Here is a 23201-nt window from a genome sequence, read left to right on the forward strand (position 1 = left end):
CAAAATTTAGTGTTTTCATGTTTAATAGATTATATTCTATCAATTAATAATTTAAAAATATTTTAGATTTATTTTATGTAAATTTTATTGTCATATCATAAATAATTATTTTTTTAATACTCAATGCAACACATATATTGACCTACTGCTAACTTTAAATGAACTTTGAGTAGGTATGGATTAGTGCCTCTAATACAACATAATTTTGCAACACTTGCGTTCATATCTTGCCATAGGTCATATGATGTAGTGCTTGATGCATTTGTTCGTACTACCTTGAGAGAACCACTTGTCAGTAAATACTAGCAATTACATACTTCATTTACAACTAATTACATACTATTAAACTACCCTAAATGCCCAAACTCGGGTGTAGAATCGAAAATGCTCAGTGGAGAAGAGAAATCAGCAGAGTAATATACACTTTAATGTGTCAAGAAAGAAATAGCGCGACGCATTTGAGAACCATAAGCGTCGGTTAAACAGAATCCGATGCCATTGTTGTAGTCAAAATAATTGTTTGTTTCTTATCAAAATATGTCTTCCAAAAAGACCACCATGTCAATGCTCAAACTTCAGAGTCTAATGAGACTCCATCTAATCCCCCTCGACCCGATGATCCAGCCATTACTCAGATGCTACAATTCTTAGTTCAACAAGCTACTATGTTAGCTTAGTAGTAGAAGTTTCAACAGCAATAGAACCAATAAGAGCAAGTACCAGTAAAGAAGCAACGACAGAAGACATATATACATATGGTAACTTTAAGGCTTTCCCAGCCGTGAATCCTCGTGAGTTTAAGGGGTCAGCAGATCCGATAGATGCCAAGATATGGTCAAATGAAATGGAGATGTTCTTTGCCCTAGTGAAGGCAAGGGATAATCAAACGACAGAATCTGCGAGTTATTTTCTAAAACATGAAACATATTATTGGTGGGAGTCGGTGTACGCAATGGAAGGTAAGAGAGAAGTTTCATGGGATAGATTTAAGGAATTGCTGGAGAAATATTTTCCTCATTATATGCAAGATCAAATGGAGATAATTTTTTTAGAACGTAAGCAAGGTAATGGGACTGTGGAAGAATACGAAGCTAAATTTACAGAACTAGCAAGGCTTGTGCGAGCGTATGTCAGTACTCAAAGACAGAAAGGCAAAGAGGTAACTTTTTCTTGTTTTATGAAGCTTACACACATATAGATCCATAACTCTTGGTAAGATGCCTAGACATACTTGTTCTGTTTTTCTTCTGTTGAGTTGACATCATTGTGCCCCTATGATATTATACTCAGAATTTGTTAATGTATTTTATGATAAAACGTGAATAAAGAATTCAATTCTTTTAATTATTTCTATAATCTCATTATTTACAGAATCTTTAAAAGCTCGATGATTCACAGTAAAAGATCGTGTTGGAGAAAGCAGTAAAGCAATGGCAGGACTTTCATGATAATTAAGTTAACAAAGAATTTCTTTCAAACTAGAAAGGATCCATGTGAAGTCAATCATTTCATCAGCCGAGAGCAATGGGAAATATCCAAAAGAAGACGCGAATATGAGGAATTTAAGATGAAGAAAGTCAAGAACATAATGACTTTATTACTCCTGAGATTATTTTACATCTCTCGTCTTTTTTGCCGCTTTTGTAAATAGGCAATAAGTGACAAGGCAAAAGGAAGTAGCAAACAAAATGATCGTGTGCATTTTCTTGGGCATAGTGGATATCATGGAAAACAGACTAAGTGGTGCGTTGATGACCCCTTATCTTGTTTGAAAAATTAGAATCTCTTGACCCGTCAATTTTATCAAATGATCACAGCAGACGTAGTTATAACCGAGACAAAAGAAGTCTTCAAGAAAATGGTAAGTTACTTAATTTTGCTTTTCCGGTAGATATCATATAATTTAGGAATAAAAACAAGAGTAAACTGCTGCACATCAACTTCAATATATCAAGATAACAACTGCTACATAGAGATTAATGAAGTAATATGAGGTCCTTTTGCTCACCAGTAGGCAACCATGCTTTTGCTCGGCGACATCGACTACAATTGCATATTCCCCAACAAACAGGGCACGTCGAGCTCGAATTTTTAGTTGCTTCTACAACATTCTCACCATATCTGCATAAAGTAACAAAGAAAATTAACCATCGTCTTGGTAGGATGGTATATATGCACTGATGATGTAAACCATGGATTTTGAACTAACAATCTACTTTTTAACACATGTTTCATAGTTAAATAGATATAAAAGAAACTATATATTATGCTCCATGTTAACAATTGCACTAATTGAGTAACTTTACGGGGAGCCTACCTCATATACAAGCAATCCCCACAAAAGTGCCCTTCAAGTGCCTTGCCCTTGCCCCACATAGTATGACGACCAACAGTTGACTCCTTGCATTGACAATAATATGCATCTCAGCCAATGAAAACACTAATATTTCATGTACTTTCTTTGCCAAGTGCCAACTAATACTATAATATGTTTCATAATTAAAGGACTCATACTGTACAAAATCATTAAAGATTACAAACATATTTCTGAGAAAAGTTATCACGCGGATCCATATAAATTCTTTCTGCAAGATCACGATAAAGAAAAGTTATCTTTAAATCTATCTAGTGGATGATAAGACCATGTACGGAAGCCAATTTTGCAAGCGTTCAAATTGTTGTCATTCTAACAATAGAAGAGTAGCTATCAAACTAGTCTATGCCTTTCATTTGCCTAACACCCTAAGTTACTATCAGGGATGGAAATTCAACCCTATGCGATGGATATCCAACCCGTACCCACCCGATTAGGTTTTACCGAACCCAAATTTTTGGTTTTCGGTTTTGGTTTTGGGTTTATTTTTAGAACCCGAACTATTCTCGGGTTGGGTTGGGTTTTTGGTCATACAGCCTCGAACCCGGCCCAAAAAGCCAAAATCCTATCCGAACCCAATCCGCGGCTGAATCTCATCGAGAACGAGAAATAAATGTGTGTGTGTATATATATATATATAGTTATGTTCTATGGAGTAGACAAAAACATTCGAGTATTGGAGTACAAGTTACAATTTTTTAATTTAATCAAAAATAATATCTTGCATTATCCAAATTTTGATGTAATTCATCATTTTTAAGTTGTCTTAAACAAAATTATCAATGAGTGAATAATATTTTTCGACTTTAACAAGTATTAAGATTCAAGTTCTACTTATTAGTTATATTCCAGAACATAACCCGCAGGTTGTCGAATGTTTACAAAAAATATTGTATGACAAAAAAAATTAAATTCAGATAAATAGATTATATTTTTTCCAATTTTCTACTCCAATACTCCAACTTAACTCTCTCTCTCTACGTGTGTGTGTGTATAAACTTGGTTTTGAATAAACATGTTTTATGTATGTTCTACTTTGTAACTTTTGTATGATAATGTAATGACTTTTTTTGACACTATGCAGATAGCTTGAAGAGCTGGAGACTCGAGTCTTGGAACATTCAAGAGATGAAAATCTGATTTGCTTCTTTAAATCTATTGTGAAATGTTTATTTTGAGATTTTGAGCTGTTAGTTTATGGATGAAATTGTACACTTAATTGAGAAATGGCATGTAGTACTGTTGTTTGCTTGCTAGTCTAGTATTGCTAGTTTAGTAGCCTGCTAGTGCTACTAATTTCATTGTCATTTGGTATTTTGGTTTTTAAACTCAAGCGCTACCATGATTCCATGACCACGATTTCTTCGTCCTCTCTATGAAACTCCGAGTCAAGTGTTTTGTAAGTCTCTCTCTTTTAATCCTCTTTCAATCATAAAACCCTAAATTTCAAAATTGTGCAGATAATCAATTAGGTTCAAGTTTTTCCGGGTTCAGGTTCGGGTTTGGTCAAAAAATTTGGGTTTGGGTTTGGTATTTGTGAAACCCGTTCCGATTGCCATCTCTAGCTACTATTATAGCATTATACTTATCTATTAAGCTAGTTGGTTCCATCTTCCTTTTGAAGATCTGATTACATTTGGTAGTAGACCAACTCCCAAGTTCCATCACGAACAATGTAGTCCATCTCACTCTTAACAGTGCCTTTCTAGTGCCTAGACTTCGAAGAATCCATCACATGTCGAAGAGTTAAAAGTTCATCCGCAAGTTTGTAAGTGATAAAGTCTCTTTCAAAATCCTTGATCGCATTTGCATGCTTACCCCTTCTAGGTTCCTCTACTTCATGAGGAGTTGACCTACTACTAGGATCCGCTCCCATATTTGTCATCCTTTTCACATGATCGGGAATGTACTTGATGTGCGAGTATGATCATAATTAGAAGTACCCTGAGGTATACTAGAATTTATAGGGAACACATCCTCAAAAAATGCAGCTTCATTAAAATCAACAATAGTGTTTCCACTATAACGTCTATGTCAAAGTTCATTACTAAAGTTCTAATAGCCATAGTAGTTTCACTAAGCACGAAAAGATGCAACGGTTTGTGCACCTAGTTTCTTTCAAGTACCTTTGCAAGGCTCCCCACACATGAAAATATTTTAAAATTATCTTTTTGCTTTTCAATAATTTGTAAGGAGTCTTCTCCATATGTTTCCGAAAGACTCTATTCGACAAGTCGTATTCAAAGCCTCTCCCCAGATAATAAATTATACGGCTGATAGATTTAATATATTAATTTCCTAACCGAGTTATGAATCTTAAGATAAACTCAACATGACTTAAAATATTCATATATGTTACCGAGGATAGCCTAGTAGAGTTGAAGCAGTGAAACTATCATGGTTGACATGAGGCCTAAGATGGTTAACCCACCTAAGCCCACAACTCTTGTCGCCTCTGTTCAAGTCTATAGTATTCATCAAATAGTTGAATAACACACACATATATGCATACACGAATACAACTTGATAAAATGATCTATATAGGTCAAACAGGTAAAAAAAAAAAAAAACTTTACCTATGTATATATTACTAACACTTTTAGGAACAGATGCCCATTTGTCTTCCGCCTAGTATTTTTATAGAGTCGATGAGAAGTGATTAAAAAGCGGGGATATATAATGACATTGTTTACAACAAATCAAACTCCTAGACAAAAATATTTTATGCAATATGTCATAATCACTTTATTTTGAACAAGTTTTAAGTATCCGTCAAAAAATATCTATTAACACAATTCATCATAACAATAACCAACTTCTACATAGCTGACCTAAACACAATATGAAATATTAACCACATTAACAAATAACCACATTAACATATCTAAACAAATGCTATACAATGTATGTAACTATAATGTCTTAATAAATCTACACAACAAAGTATGTATATTTACTATTAAGGTATGAAAAATATATTCCTGCTACAAGTTTATGTTATAATACCTGGATAATATTAATTTAGAGAATACAGGAGCATTTTCTTCATTGTTTATCATCACCAATATGAGGAGAGTTGCTGCAAACAAGTAATTAGTCACGGGTATATTAAAAGTTTCAAGGTGTAATATTCAAATGTAATAGCACAAAGTTTCAACACAATAAAAATAAGTGAAACTAAAATTATTAAATACACTATATAACACATTAATAGACTCTTTAATCACTTTTGAGATCTGTTTTTCTAGCATAGTGGACATATAAATAAGATTTTCACCACTATTGCTCTTTTGGATATTATATATTGATACAAAGAAACATTATTCATACTTTTTTACCGATTTTTTTCATATACATAAGAATCAAACACATAGTTCATAATAAATTCATCAATTTATAAATATAATATGTTAAAATTAAAATTCACTTATATCAAGGTCTTATATGAAATATATCAGGAATAGAGATCATAACAAATTCATCATATATGTATAACCTAAATATACAATCATTCAAGTAAGAGATACATGTCATATCTAGCTACTTAAAAGAAAAACCACTAACACATTTTTACCAAGCATGACAGGACCATATATATCATATGTGTTCATGTGGTACATTTAAAATTGTAAAGAGTACAAACATATACCTTAATTAGACAATATAAGAAGGAGCATCGTGAGATGGAACCCATGAAATGAGAAGAGACAGGGCTGAGTGGAGAGATGTGGAGATGGCTCCCTGATGTCTAGATTAGGATGAGATCCAACCCCATAAGATGGTGAGAAGAGATGTAGAGAGGCGGCTGTTATTTGAAATAGGGTTTTCTTTTGCACAAATAGGTTACTAGGATAATTATAACTAACTCAAAAGATGGGCTGGGCCTAGTCCCAAAGAAGTTTATACTTGGTTATAATTTTTTTAGAATAAAACCCTTAATAATGTCCAATTTGATTAATTAAGTATTGATGCAAACAACTAAAAAAAATTTTGCTTTATAAACAAGCTATTTTGTACAAGTGTCAAAGTACCCAAACACTCATAGATTAATTTTGATTAAAATAAAATAAAAATATTGGTTCATTATTAATAATTTAATTTTAAAAAATTAAAAATAACCTTATAGGTTAAGTTCGTTGTGGTTACTAATAATATGTTACTATTTTTGAAGATACATATAGATTATATTGCAGAAAGTTTATCATTTAAATTTTAATATATTCGATTTTTAAAGAAAATTTTAATTTAAAAATTAAGTTCTAATAAAATATAGTAACAAGTTTATCAATAATTACTAATTCATAATGTTCAATATATTAAAAAAAGTCTATTACTAATTAAATTACAAGTAAAACTTATATTATAATTATGACTTAATGATATATCATTAAGTTATATATTATATAATTTTTTTATTATAATATAATAATAAAAAAATTTTCAAGTATTTACTAATATAACTGCAACATATTTACCATTGTCTCAAATACGTTACAAAATGGTTATAATATCACTGTCATCTACAATACGCCAAAAAAAAAATTGTTGCGCAAATTCAAAAAAATGTCACAACAATCAAAAAATTGAGGTAACACAAAATTGATGTTACTTTTATTATTTCATGTTATAGTGGGGAGTAGAATGCAAATGTGAGAATAATATTTGTATATAATAAACTAATGTCAAAGTTGCCTTCTTTATGAAGATATATCAAAAAAATGAACCGAGAGGTAAGACTCACTTTTGAATACAAATGAGTCTCACCCACTCAGGACTCAGGAGCCCCACAATGGGTCCATTATGGGCTTATTTGCATTGTATCATTTTTATCATTTTTTTCAATATTGTTAATATTTTCTGTAAAGTATTTATATTCTAATTTCTAATAGAACCACTGATTTGAAACAATTTAATTATGTCTTGCAACACATTTCTTAAAAAATGGAAAGATTTTGCCCATAAATTGAACATGCCAACAGACTATTTTTACAATTAAACATCATAAAAATATTGTTTACATCTAGACAACATGAGCTTTGTAATTTTTAGTTTAATTTTGATTTGTACTCGATCGGTATATATATATATATATATATATATATATATATATATATATATATATATATATATATATATATATATATATATATATATATATATATATATATATATATATATATATATATATATATATATGGTATGCTTCAGTGAGGAACTCACCAATCTTGGTAACCGAGTAACTTTCAATCTCAGCCACACAACTCAGGTCTCCACATACCCTATTTACCCTATTTTTGTGTAACTGCCAGTACGCTCCCTATGTCGTGTAAATATTAATCCTTCACGTAGGCCACTTCTGTATGCTTTTTTATTTTGTTTTTTGTATTTCATATTATAGTTTCTATTTGAAACTCTCACGTCGGGAAAACAAGAAACCAAGGACAGAGAAACCAAGAAACCGCCATCCGCCATTTTCTTCACTTTGTCGTGTTCACATATTCCTTCTGAAGAAACTGCCATTTGACTTTCTCTATCCAATCTAGATAACCACCCTACATTCCTCTCTTTTTGTTTTCGTGACTCAATTCTTCTCCCAATATCATATATTATACGCACAAATCATATAAACATTTACCAGTATTTCAGAGATTAATTCCGTATTTTATATGCGGAAATATTCTTGTTATTCCCACTGTGGTGTCTCCTTCATTGTCACTTTACAGGGTCTTCCACAACAAATTATATATCACTCTGTTTTTGTATTCAACGCTCTACTAATTAAGATTTTGGCAGTCAATTTTCTGGTTTCTCCCTCGTCAACACCATCATCATCTTCTTCACTTTCTCAATTCCACCAAACCTGCTTGCTTCGGTTTTGGCAGAATCTTCTTGACGGCTTGTGATGAATTCTTCTTCTGTTGGGATGTTGCTCTCGTGTTTTTAAAAATTGTGCCTGACTTCTGATTTTTAAGGTTGGTTATCTTTGATTTTTGCTTCCTTTTGTGCATTGTGACGCATTATCATATATTCTGCATGGACAGTAGTAGAGATCGTGTTAGTGGCGGAGTAAGGGGTGTAAGTTCTTCGGGCGAGGGATCTTTAGCAAGATGTGTGATTCGATTGGCTAGTTTGAATGTTGGAACTTTAACTGGGAAATTTTTAGAATTAGTTGATGTGTTGTGGAAGCGGAAAGTAGATATGGCTTGTATTCTGGAAACCAGATGGAAAGGGGATAAAATCAAGGAGGCTAATGGATTTAAATTATGGTATTCAGGTTTAGTTAACTCTCGTAATGGTGTTGGTATCTTGTTGTCTGCCAAACTCAAAGATAGAGTGGTGGAGATCAAAAGGTTTGGTGATCGAATCATGTATATTAGATTAGTACTTGGGACAGTTATTGGGGTGGTGCTTTGTGTTTACGCGCCTCAGGCTGTGTTGGGGGATATTGAATCCATGAATTTTTGGGGTTGTTTGGATGATTTGGTTCGAAGTATTCCTTTAGATCAATTTTTATTTGTTGGTGGTGATTTTAATGGTCATATTGGTGCAAGAGCAGATGGGTATCAAGGTGTTTATGGTGGGTTTGGTTATGGTGTTAGAAATGACAATGGTTCGATACTTTTGGAATTTGCAATAGCACATGATTTAGTGATTGTTAACTCTTGTTTCCGCAAGCGTAATGACAATCTAATTACTTTTAGGAGTGGGGGACATGCCACTCAAATTGATTATCTTCTTATTCGCAGTAGAGATTTCAGATTTTGTTCAGATTGTAAGGTTTTTCCAGTGGAAGCTTGTGCTTCACAACACCTTATTTTAGCCATGGATTTGTCTTTGGATGGTCCACCTATGGAGGGATCGAGAGTTGTTACACCTAGAATTCTTTGGCGTAATTTACATGGATCGAAAGTACCAGAATTTAAGGACATGCTTGAGCGTTGTTTTAGGTTGGAAGAGGATGTGGATCAAATGTGGACACATATGGCTGAATCAATTCGAGGTGTGGCACGGAGGACGTTGGGAGTGGCTTCAGGGAATGTCAAGGATCAGAGAGAGTCTTGGTGGTGGAATGATGATGTACAAGCTAAAGTGCAATTTAAGAAAGGATGCTTTTTGGAATTCACGTCGTGTCCAGAAGGGCCAGATCGGCATATAAACTGGGAGCTATTTAAACTTGCAAAAAGAATGTCTAAACAGGCAGTTGCGGAAGCGAAAACTAAGGCGTATCAAGACATGTATAGGCGTCTAGGTACTAAGGAGGGAGTGAATGAAATTTTTAAACTTGCAAAAGCACAGTCAAGATAAAGGTAATCAATAGCTATACCAAAATAAGTCTTTCAGATTAAATTAAATTGTATCATGAATGAAATTTCGTTACCATCCTTTTAGCAAATCAAATCTTCTCCTTCAGTAGCTGAAATATTTGTTGAAATATACTTTTAGGATTTTAAGAAAATTTCAAACTAATTTCCCCCCTCTATTTTTCCATTGAGGGCTTCTTTAGCAAATTCATGAGGATTGGTCTCATGAGTATACTCATAAGTATTGAGAGATTTATAAGTATCCTGATGGCTCATCAGTATTCGTTAAATGACCAGTATCTGATTTATCACTTCAATTATCCCTTGCTCAGCAACTTTATTTTTCTCCCCCTCAACAACTGCTTTCTCCCAAATATACTGATTTTCCTTATATTTGAGAGCTTGAGATTCCTGAATACTCTCAAACTTTGACAGTAGGGTTTCGACATATTCTATAAACTTTGAGCATCCATTGTTTAGAATAAATATTCTGCAGTCAACAGTAATGATTAGTTAGAAGTTTTGAGTACCCACACTTGTTGGATTCTTTTAACATGTTGACTATGTTTAACTATATAAACTTTCTTGACACCACTTGTTCTATTGAGATTAGCCTTATCAGAACTAGTAGAACATGATGCATGCTTGTCATTTGAAAGTTTATCAGTATTTTGCACATTTCTAAAATTTAGGAAGAGGATCATAATAATTTTCATATAACTCATGATAATCAAAACAAGTATTAATAGAATGCCAATAGCTGCCGCAATGAAAACATGGATTTTCCCGTTTGACATTCATTGTTCTACCAGCTACATCAGATTTATGTATAACTTTTGGATTCTTTTTGTTTTTCCTACTATCATTAGCAAGATGATTACAATTACCACAATTATAATATTGTTTCCTTGGTGCAAAAGGAATATACTCATAATTATTTGCTCAATTTTTTTCTTGCTTGTCATTCCTGTTTCTTTTCGGAATTGCTCTAGGTTGAGATATTTCGGTTACCACTTGTTACCCAAGATTTAAACAATAGACTAGGTGTGGAATAATTCTTTTGTTAAGGATTAATGTCAAACTCATATTACCGTATCAACCATTAATCAAATCAACTCGGCTCTTATTGATTAAAAAGAATTATTACCAAACTCTCTCAAGAAACTAATCGTTCTTAAGAGATGCTTGGTTACAACAATTTCTCTCGTGTTGTACATACATTCGTATAACCTAATATATGTGTTTATATACTACACAACTACGTCCATCAATCACAATATATTCTCTATCAATATTTATCAATTTCTATGTATATCATGTACGATAGAGTAAGTCCCTATAAATAAGTTGTCTAGTATCAATCTTCTTCTATTGTCTTTCAAACTCAATCTCCAGCTAGTGATAATACTTGATACTGATGATCAAGTATGTGCATATTGATGCTCTTGTATCCGTCACTGATGCGCTTATCAGGAACTATCGACTTTATTGTTCCTTGTCGCTTCATAATGATGATCTCCTGATGCATTAATGAATCTTCCTACGTAACACATGCCATGGTTTCACATCCCTGCCAATACTTGGTTGGACTTCTATTTTTTCCCTTCTTGCACACATTTCCTATTAAGTTACACAGATAAACATATATGATCATGATTTAAGTTTTATGATCATATACGGAAACATTCTACGACACAGGCATATCAGTAATTGTATCTAAAAGAAAAGGAAAGGTCATGTCTACTCAGATTAATCAGTGATAAGCGTGCATTTTATCTTAATATTGTCCCTGTATTTTAGTTATTTTGTATTTAATTGGATTTTTATTTAATAAATATTAATGTTTTATTGTAGGATGCAAGGAATTCTAATCAAATATGGATTGGAGTTTAAATAGCAAGGATTGGTGATTAATTCGAATAAAATTCGGATTTTAAGGCTAGCTGCGCAGCATTCACTATTTGGGCCATATCTGGAGTTCTAGAAGTCCAAATCAGGTGATTCAAGAGCCCACGCGAAGCTTAGAACAAGGCCTTTAATTCAGAGGTGGACTTGCTTTTTTATCCCAGTCTAATCAGCCCAGAATCAGAGTCAAAAAGCCAACTGCGAATTTCCTCTTTTGGAATTCTATTCTGATTCGGAAATCTCCTTGTATTTTCATTAATTCATTAAAAATACTTTTAATATAGATATTAGGGTTTGGTATTGAGACCAGAGAGACACGGTACGAGATAGAGAAGGGAGGCACAAGCATAGAGAGAAAGAAGAAGCGAGACGGAAGAGATTTCAGCCATTGAAGACATTCAGTGGATTTGTTTCTTCATCTCTTTGTTTAGAATTCTCTCCTTAACTCTTGTTATCATGAACATGTTCTCTTTATATTTGGTTGATTTTGAGATTTTGAGTATGAACTAATTGTATAAAGTTGGGATTTTTATGGAATCCTAGCATGAGGATTTTGGTGTTTTGTTAAGAATATTGTATGCAAATTTGTGGTTTACTCATTCAAGTGTTTTTCATGTTAATACTTGCTATTGCCTCATCAACTCTAGTGGGTTATCGAGTTAATCATAATACTGAGAGCGTTATGATTAATTGACACAAAACTTGAATGGTGCATGATTATATCTTTTGATTATAATATAGTTGCGGTATAGACATATATTGTGACCATGCATAGCTTTGTGAATTGATGCTTAATTGGATTCCGAATATTAAATTGGCATAGACATATGTTGGTTTAATTGTAGGAATTATACCATAGTGATTTCGAGAGAAGCTTATGACCATTGAATTCTAGCTAGTAATTTGTGATTTGCTACAATATTTCGCGACTCTTTTACCGATATTCTTGTGTTGGGGGAAGTAATTATCCTGACTTATCTTCTCATATTTGAAACTCTTTAAGCTCTTTAGTATAATTTTAGTTGGTTAAATTTAGTTTTAGTATAAAAACCATCACCAATTTGTTGTGTGTTCGATAGCTAGACTGTTAGATTTTATTCGTGATTGATACATTTAAATAGTCCTTGAGGAACGATATCTGGTATTTATTACTATATTACTTGTTTGCGATTGTGTACACTTGCACATTATAGTATTTTACGCAACAATCAGCCACACATATATTTTTGTGTCGGGCAACTTGGAAAATGGCTATAGGAAGTAGAACTTCATAATATACTCAACAGATTTGAACTGGATTCAAGAATGCAACAACTAAAATTGCTTAAAATACTCATCATACTCACCTTTTGAGTCAGAGCACTGAACCTAGCAGAAAAATTAAATTATCAAACATAATGGTAAACTTTAGAGAACGATAGCGCACGCAGCAGTTTGATAGAAGGCAGAATATGCTAAAAAGAAATGAGGCTTTTTCATCAGGAAATGTTTACAAAATAAAAGTCTACAAACACAACATTAAAAATAACATATGCACATCTAGTGTGTAAGGACATTGTAATCAAGTAAATAGCCTAATATGTACAAAAGAATGGAGAACAATACCTGAACTTGAGGTGCTTTCCTTCTGTCAATTTTTCAGACAATTTCTCAGCAAGTATTGGCTAGTATGGAGACAATTCTTTACAAACCTGAAGACAATTATCAAAATAGTTACGAGCAGTCATGATGATCAATATGTAATCACAAAGAGATGTGAAAATAACAGAGATAGTAGTGTACCAATTGTATACTCGCCATGTCGAGTCGAATGGATAATCCTTCGGAGCTGTAGTGATATTTTTGTCCTCTAGCAACCCTCCACACAAGCAAGTACAGAATTTGCTATGGAATCAAAGTTGTATCCTCTTTATAATGTCATAACAATTCTTCCCCCGGCAAATCCCATTAACTGAATAAACCATCCTCATACACATTGTTCTTATTAGTACATTAATAATACATATCATCAATAGATTGAAAAATCCAAAAGGTAGAAAATCAGATGATAAAGCAAAAGTAAAAGTTAATGGATCCACAATGTCCTCACTGAATGAAAAATCCAGTTGAGCACATTTATCAGAGATCTTGTTTAAATACTTTTACATAATTGTGGGATATTATTTTTTTTTTAAAAGGAAGAGAAAAACTACAAAAAGAAGGAAGGAGAGAACCCAGGTAACAAGTGATGTAACTAGATAGAAGTCATAAAGCCACTTCTGTGTTGTTTTACCAGGTGATCTCCTCGATCTATGTGCAAATGAAGAGGATTGGGTGTGGCTTTGGATTTATTTCTCGTGAGATTTTAATTTATTGTTGTGTTAGTCACGTGCCAGGGTTTGTCAGAGAGGGTATAACTCACGCACTCAAGTAGTGACACTAATATGGCAATATCTAACTGGCAAATGCATGATAACCAACTATATAACTGATATTATCTTCTGAAGATTCAGCAATTAATATTTACAATGATTGCCAATTAACAACTAAGCATATAAAGAACTACAAAAGCCATACAAACCAAGAGGTCCCCTCTATCATATGATTCAAAAATGTAAAATGGCTTTTTTACTTGCACGGAAACAGCAATAGCAAGAAATATCCTTGCATTATAGCACACATTAACTAATGACAACATATATTGCAACTTTGCATTTAACTTTTAAAATTTATTTACCTTGGTTGGGCGGCCCAAAGAATTGGCACGAGACTCCCAGTGAATCTTTTCTTCAGGCAAAACTCCACCACTACCATTACCACCATTAGCCTGATCAACAGCAACTATTGCACCAACAACATCTTTTCTAGGCCTTCCCCTGGCCGTAGGCTCATAGTATAAGTAGGAACCGTCTTGGGCCGACCTCTTGAACCCTTCTTATAAGCATACATCGCCAGCCTTCCCCATACTTTCTTCGGGCCTCTATTTAGCTTCGGTGTCCTTCCCCGACCTCTTTTAACACAGTTGATGGTCCAAAATTGTTCTGCGGTACTGAGTCTGGGACCGATGATTCCCAACCATCTCAGAATCCACAGATGGCTTAACCAACAAGAACTATACAGATTGTTTACAAATATAAAGACAAATGATTTTATTGGACACAGAGTGTAGTTTACTAAACTAACTAGCATCAAATCCTATTAAGAATTTAGAGTGTACTTTTACTAGTTTTGCATTCTAGTTTTTAACCTATTTAAAAATATAATTATTTAATAAATTTTATATTAAAAAATTATTCAATTTCAGTATTATTATTTTATTATTAATTAATTAGTTCAAATTTACTACTTTTATTAGAAGTGATTATTCCAGGGAGATGTTATAAAAATTAATATTTTTTCCAAAATTTAGTGTTTTCATGTTTAATAGATTATATTCTATCAATTAATAATTTGAAATTATTTTAGATTTATTTTATGTAAATTTTATTGTCATATCATAAATAATTATTTTTTTAATACTCAATGCAACACATATATTGACCTACTGCTAACTTTAATAGAACTTGGAGTAGGTATGGATGGATTAGTGCCTGTAATACAACATAGTTTTGCAACACTGGCGTTCATATCTTGCCGTAGGTCATATATGATGTAGTGCTTGATGCATTTGTTCGTACTACCTTGAGAGAACCACTTGTCAATAAATACTAGCAATTACATACTTCATTTACAACTAATTACATACTATTAAACTACCCTAAATGCCCAAACTTGGGTGTAGAATCGAAAATGCTCAGTGGAGAAGAGAAATCAGCTGAGTAGAGAAAATGCCCAAACCCTGGAACTCGATTGAGTGGAAGTAAAGAGTTTGTGTGGGTGTTAATTTGGTGAAGTCCATACAATCTACTGATGATGGAGGGAGTTTACACTAGTCAGTCCGATTACAAGAGATGACTAATTTTTTTATTAAAAATTATATATTCACATAATTGTTTAAAATAAATATTAAAGAGTTCATTTATATTTGTTATTTAACAAAAATAAAAACTTATTTTTGGAAAAACATAAATTTGTTACATAATTTTATTTAAAAATAAGGTAATTCAAATACCCCTAATATAAAAATTATATTTACTATAGAATTGTTTTAACTTAATAATATTTGAGTGTGTATGAGTTACGTTAAAAGCTAGGTGACGGAGAAATTCATCTATCAAAAGCGTCGGTGAAATGTGAACCGAGACTTAAATCTGACCAATAGCGTCAGTTAAAAGTTAACTGTGGCAAAAGGGAATTTATTACCATCACTTAAAGCTTAACCATGGTAAAAGGTATTTGAATAGCTTCGATTATTACACGATCGACGTAATAAACACTTTAAAGTGTCAAGAAAGAAATAGCGCGACGCATTTGAGAACTATAAGCGTCGATTAAATAGAATCTGATGCCATTGTTGTAGTCAAAATAATTGTTTGTTTCTTATCAAAATATGTCTTCCAAAAAGACCACCATTTCAATGCTCAAACTTCAGAGTCTAATGAGACTCCATCAAATCCCCCTCGACCCGATGATCTAGCCATTACTCAGATGCTACAATTCTTAGTTCAACAAGCTGCTATGTTAGCTTAGTAGTAGAAGTTTCAATAGCAATAGAACCAATAAGAGCAAGTACCAGTAAAGCAGCAACGACAGAAAACATATATACATATGGTAACTTTAAGGCTTTCCCAGCCGTGAATCCTCGTGAGTTTAAGGGGTCAGCAGATCCGATAGATGCCAAGATATGGTCAAATGAAATGGAGATGTTCTTTGCCCTAGTGAAGGCAAGGGATAATCAAACGACGGAATCTGCGAGTTATTTTCTAAAACATGAAACATATTATTGGTGGGAGTCGGTGTACGCAATGGAATGTAAGACAGAAGTTTCATGGGATAGATTTAAGGAATTGCTGGAGAAATATTTTCCTCATTATATGCAAGATCAAATGGAGATAATTTTTTTAGAACGTAAGCAAGGTAATGGGACTGTGGAAGAATACGAAGCTAAATTTACAGAACTAGCAAGGCTTGTGCGAGCGTATGTCAGTACTCAAAGACAGAAAGGCAAAGAGGTAACTTTTTCTTGTTTTATGAAGCTTACACACATATAGATCCATAAATCTTGGTAAGATGCCTAGACATACTTGTTCTGTTTTTCTTCTGTTCAGTTGACATCATTGTGCCCCTATAATATTATGCTCAGAATTTGTTAATGTATTTTATGATAAAACGTGAATAAAAAATTCAATTCTTTTAATTATTTCTATAATCACATTATTTACAGAATCGTTGAAAGCTCGATGATTCACTGTAAAAGAACGTGTTGAAGAAAGCAGTAAAGCAATGGCAGGACTTTTATGGTAATTAAGTTAACAAAGAATTTCTTTCAAACTAGAAAGGATCCATGTGAAGTCAATCATTTCATCAGCTCAGAGCAATGGGAAATATCCAAAAGAAGACGCGAATATGAGGAATTTAAGGTGAAGAAAGTCAAGAACATAATGACTTTATTACTCCTGAGATTATTTTACATCTCTCGTCTTTTTTGCCGCTTTTGTAAATAGGCAATAAGTGACAAGGCAAAAAGAAGTAGCAAACATAATGAGCGTGTGCATTTTGTTGGGCATAGTGGATATCATGGAAAACGGACTAAGTGGTGCGTTGATGACCCCTTATCTTGTTTGGAAAATTTAGAATCTCTTGACCCGTCAATTTTATCAAATGATCACATCGGACGTAGTTATAACCGGGGTGGTTGTTACTTCATCCCAAATAGTCAGACAAAAGAAGTCTTCAAGAAAATGGCAAGTTACTTAATTTTGCGTTTCCGGTAGATATCATATAGTTTAGGAATAAAAACAAGAGTAAACTGCTGCACATCAACTTCAATAAATCAAGATAACAACTGCTACATAGAGATTAATGAAGTAATATGAGGTCCTTTTGCTCACCAGTAGGCAACCATTCTTTTGCTCGGCGACATCGACTACAATTGCATATTCCCCAACAAACAGGGCACGTCGAGCTCGAATTTTTAGTTGCTTCTACAACATTCTCACCATATCTGCATAAAGTAACAAAGAAAATTAACCACCGTCTTGGTAGGATGGTATATATGCACTGATGATGTAAACCATGGATTTTGAACTAACAATCTACTTTTTAACACATGCTACATAGTTAAAAAATATTAAGGAAACTATATATTATGCTCCATGTTAACAATTGCACTAATTGAGTAACTTTACGGGGAGCCTACCTCATACACAAGCAATCCCCACAAAAGTGCCCTTCAAGTGCCTTGCACTTGCTCCACATAGTATGATGACCAACAGTTGACTCCTTGCATTGACAATAATATGCATCTCAGCCAATGAAAACACTAATATTTCATGTACTTTCTTTGCCAAGTGCCAACTAATACTATAATATGTTTCATAATTAAAGGACTCATACTGTACAAAATCATTAAAGATTACAAACATATTTCTGAGAAAAGTTATCACGCGGATCCATATAAATTCTTTCTGCAAGTTCACGGTAAAGAAAAGTTATCTTTAAATCTATCTAGTGGATGATAAGACCATGTACGGAAGCCAATTTTGCAAGCGTTCAAATTGTTGTCATTCTAACAACAGAAGAGTAGCTATCAAACTAGTCGATGCCTTTCATTTGCCTAACACCTTAAGCTACTATCAGGGATGGAAATTCAACCGTATGCGATGGATATCCAACCCGTACCCACCCGATTAGGTTTTACCGAACCTGAATTTTCGGTTTTCGGTTTTGGTTTTGGGTTTATTCTCTATTCTTTTTTTTTCTCTTTTTAGAAAGGCATATTCATCCCTTAGCTCTCCCAAACTTAAGATTTACAAACTCTAAGTTCAAAAAGGGAATAGTCCAAATTCTATGCTCGACTCAACGCAAGGACTCAAGAAATAAGTTAGTCTAAGTCTTATCTCTAGAGCATAAGTGTAATTACAATTTCCACACAAGCAATTTCCAAGTATGCACGACATTACATATGATCAAGACTACTAGCCAAGAAATTATGCACATAAACTCATCACAGGACATCAACTTGGTATGAAAACTTTCATGACTCATGCAAATGCAACTATATGCACACTACTAGAACATACGAAACAAAATACCCTAAACAAAAAAAACAGATATGCAATATGATACCAACAATACTCTATATGCGACTTGAATACTAATAAGAACATGCTCTACGACTACTATACTACTACTAATCCTTAGATGACCACACCCAAACTTGCAATATTTAATGTCCCCATTAAAGGCGATAATAAGGATACAAGAGCATACCTAGAAGTCAGAAGGATCACCGTCCTCGGGTGGAGATAATCAGGCGGCCGATACACCATGCCAGCTCCAAATACTGGCCAATCAACCTCAGCACCAGTGGCTCGAAAAGCACTCCCAAGAGCTTGAGTCAAATCCTCTGCAAAAAGGCGATGAATGTCATGCATGGAATCCATATGCAGAGTCAACCTCCCACAATGTAAATCATTGAAGTAATCCGGTGGTAGTATGAGTTCGATTTTAGGAGCTTCTTTAATAGATGGTTTAAGATGCTCCTGAAAATTTTTAAGCTCTACTAATCCACTAGACTCAAATGGCTGATCAAACCTCCTTTTCCATGAGATGCATTTAAGAATTGATTTGCTCTTCTTCCTCCATATCTTCTAAATCAGAGTCACCTGTTAACGCCCTTTCTAAGACATCATTTTTCAGACTTTGTTCAATTTCTGAATGAGCTGCACCTTCGAGTATATCCACTTTAAAGCATTCCTCCTCATCTAATAGGAGTTTCATTGCATTGAACACATTGAACATGACCATTTAGCCCTGAACCCTCATTGTGATTCACCCTTTTATACATCAATCAATGTCCACCCTATAGCTAGAAATGGTCTTTTCAAGATGATGGGAATCTTTTTATCTTCCTCAAAGTCGAGAATGACAAAATCAGCAGGGAAGATGAGCTTATCCACCTTTACCAACACATCTTCGACTATACCCCTCGGATATGTAACGGATCGATCAGCTAGTTGCAAAGACATATTAGTAGGTTTCAGCTCTGGAAGACCAAGTTGCATGAAAATAGACAAAGGCATCAGATTAATGCTAGCTCCCAAATCACATAGACACTTGTCAAAAGATAGTTGCCCAATAGTGCACGGTATTGTGAAACTTCCTGGATCTTTGACTTTCGGCGGTAATTTCTGTTGCAACACCGCACTGCACTCCTCCGTCAAAGCTACAGTCTCCAACTCCCCAAGCTTGAGTTTCCTAGAAAGAATACCTTTCATGAATTTAGCATAGATCAAAATATGTTCTAGATCTTCCGCAAAAGGTATATTGATCTCCAATTTCTTGAAAATTACCTCCAGAAATTTGGCGAATTGCTTGTCGAGCTTCCGCTTCTGAAGTCTTTTGGGATATGGGGAGGTGGACATACTTGCTTGACCCCATCATCATGTTTAGGAGTAGATTTTTCAGCGGAATCCTTGCTTGCATCCTCGTTGCTTTCTTTCAAATCAGCCCCAACAACAGTTTTTCCACTATCTGACTCAGATGAGAGCACGGGTGTTTCAACCTGCTGATTGTTCTCTTCTTTGTTATGCTCTGCTGCTGATTCTTTTTCCTTCGTAACCTTTCTGTACCTCAAAGTGACTGCTTGAACTTGTTCTTTCACTTCCTTCTTGCCTGGATTGGCGTCGGTATCACTCGGAAGAGTTCCTTGTGGCCTGTTAAGCAATGCATTAGCAATCTGCCCAATTTGCTTCTCCAAAGTTTTGATTGACACCGCTTGGCTTTTACACATTAGTCTCAATTCTTCCAATTCCGATCTTTCGTTGGTAGACTGTCCAACCACTCCGTGATTTTGTTGCTGGAATCCCGATGGATGGAATTGATGCTTCAGTGCAAACTACTATTGAAAACTAGAAGAGTTGAATGGTCTAGCTCCATGCTTCAAACTGTTGCTGTGGTTGTTGCATGAAATTCTGATTGTTGCTCCAGCTGAAATTCGGATGATTCCGATTATTGGGGTGATAAGTGGCAGGGGCTGGGTGCTGAGAACTCTGAAAATTGCTCACAAACTGAGCTGATTCACTAGATATGGCCCACTGATCAGTAGAATGTGTACCCGCACAAAGCTCGCAAACAGTAGGTGGCTGATGCACTCCCAAGTTTGCTAAAGAATTCACCTTCATAATAAGAGCCTTAAGCTGAGCAGCTATGGTTGTAGTAGCATCGATATCCAGAATTCCTGCTGCTTTGCCCTGATGAAGACGTTGAGTAGGATTCTGATATTCATTCGCAGCCATCATCTCGATCAACTCGTAAGCTTCATCATAGCTCTTAGCCCATAGAACTCCACCTGATCCTGCATCGAGCATTGGCCTCGATTGAGGTCCCAAGCCATAATGGATGCAATCTATCACCATCCAATCCGGCATCCCATGATGAGGACACTTTCGAAGCATCTCCTTGTAGCATTCCAAAGCTTCACATAGAGTTTCACCAGACTGCTGAGAAAATTGAGTGATAGCATTCCTGATTGCAGCTATTTTGGCCATAGGGAAGAATTTAGTAAGAAATTTTTGACCCGGATCCTCCCATGTCGTAATAGATCCTGCAGGTAGAGAATGCAACCATCCCTTAGCTTTATCCCTCAGAGAAAATGAGAATAGCCTCAATTTGATGGCATCTTCAGTAACTCCATTGAACTTGAAAGTGTCGCAGATCTCGATGAAATCCCGAATATGCATATTATGATCCTCTGTCGGAGAACCCCCAAACTGAACTGAATTCTGAACCATCTGAATAGTGCCCGACTTGATTTCAAAAGTGTTGGCCGAGATGGCTAGCCTGATATTAATGCTAGATTGATTGTCATTGATTTTCGGATCAGAGAAAGCCTTCAGTGGCTTAGTATCATTTGCTACTGGTGAATGATCACCAATTGTAATACTCCAATGCTTCCTTATGAGACCGATAACGTGTTCGCATATACGTCACTCAAGTACCTGAAACACACACAAACGAAATAAAAGTGACAAGAGAATCCAAGTTAGTGAACTTTAGCGACCACTGATGACAAGCACATAAACTAAATATTTAACACCGAGTCCCCGGCAGTGGCGCCAAAAACTTGTTCACACAAAATTACGCAAGCGTACGTGGTCACAAGTAATATAGAATTTAAATTCAGTTCGTTCCGACAGAGACTGGTGTATTCAGAATATGCACTTATGAAACAATTTATGGCTATTATGCATTGCTAAGACAAGTATCAATTTTATGGTTGTTATCCAACTTAACTAATTTAAACCAAATTACTAGACTAAGAATTATAAACTAAGTGATTAAACTAGAATTATTTATGTGAATTAAAACATGGGATTCTAACCTCATTAACTACTTCATCCAGAGTTATGCCTTTTTTCGCTATGTGATGGTTGACAACTAATCAGATAACACGAAACTAGTACACGCTCTCTTTTGATAAACGTATACCATACTATTCCACATCCACAATTCAGATAGAAGTCGAACAAGGACCACTTATGCTTAGACCAATATGTCTATAAGATTTGAAAACATAATGGTTTACAAACAAGTTATCTATCAAGATTATATAGGGCCATCCAAGATGGTTAAAATCACACCACAAATCATGTATATTGAATACATAAACCTATGCTCGCATGGAAAGTTCTGAATCTATATATCCACTTTCGCTTCAATAAAGATTAACAAACTTAGATGTTAGCTACGCATCCAAGAAGAATAAGCACAACCAATACTAGGGAATCAAACATTCATCACATAAATATTCAAGGCAAATTAACTACTAAAATCCATAGATATATCCGCTACAATCCCATGACAACGATTAGTTCATAATCGAACTTCTCATCATCATGGGTTCAATGTAAACATTATACTAATATGTCTAAACAATATCAAAGTACGAGAATAAAAGTTTTGAAACAAATCCGAACGAGCATCCAAAGTTACGCCTACTTCGAAGAATTACAAAAGTGAAAATATGAAAACCAGATCTTCTCCGTAGCAGTCACGTGCTCTCTCCACTGACTCTCGATGTCCTTACTCCTCCCTTCTTCTTTTCTTTATGTGCCCTAGCAACCGAGCCATCAAAACACTCTAAAACAGGCCAAACGGGCTTTTTCTCCCGTCAGAGTGGGGTGGGCGCACCACCCTGCTGTTGGTATGGCACGGGCGCACCATATAGTGGCGCGGGCGGACCACCTTGGCAGCCCCGAGCCATTCTGGTGCGTCCGTGCCCTTCCTTCATCGACTTTTGCTCGATTCCTTCGCCTTTTTTTTTACCTTTTTGCACTCGAAACCACCCTTCATTCTCCATCTAGGAAACCTACACAAACCAACACAAAAACACATCAAAAACACCACACGCTTGAGGTCAAATCATCAATTTAATTAAGTCCAAACAAAGGCTTCCAAGTGGATATAAAATCCACTTATCAATAAGCTGAAATGCAAAGATGACACGAGAAGAAAAACTTGAAGTCCTTAAAGATGCAAAG

At 34.6% G+C, this 23201-nt stretch overlaps 2 protein-coding genes and 1 non-coding gene across 3 annotated transcripts; 1 reads left to right on the top strand and 2 right to left on the bottom strand.

Moving 5' to 3' along the window:
* Positions 1 to 19499: 19499 nt before the first annotated feature.
* LOC135151531 (uncharacterized) lies at positions 19500 to 20452 on the bottom strand. Its single transcript, XM_064090029.1, has 2 exons — positions 20013 to 20452; positions 19500 to 19917 (listed from the first exon to the last, which is right to left on the bottom strand). The coding sequence occupies exons 1-2, from the start codon at positions 20450 to 20452 to the stop codon at positions 19500 to 19502; spliced, it is 858 nt and encodes a 285-aa protein (XP_063946099.1).
* Positions 20453 to 20588: 136 nt separating this feature from the next.
* On the bottom strand, positions 20589 to 21452 carry LOC135151532 (uncharacterized). The gene has a single exon (XM_064090030.1). It carries the CDS (start codon positions 21450 to 21452, stop codon positions 20589 to 20591), a length of 864 nt encoding a protein of 287 aa, XP_063946100.1.
* LOC135151884 (small nucleolar RNA R71) lies at positions 21088 to 21194 on the top strand. Its single transcript, XR_010290791.1, has one exon. It is a non-coding gene; the product is annotated as a small nucleolar RNA R71 (small nucleolar RNA).
* Positions 21453 to 23201: the final 1749 nt, after the last annotated feature.

Source organism: Daucus carota, chromosome 3, assembly GCF_001625215.2.
Source record: "Daucus carota subsp. sativus chromosome 3, DH1 v3.0, whole genome shotgun sequence".
NCBI classification, from domain to species: domain Eukaryota; kingdom Viridiplantae; phylum Streptophyta; class Magnoliopsida; order Apiales; family Apiaceae; genus Daucus; species Daucus carota.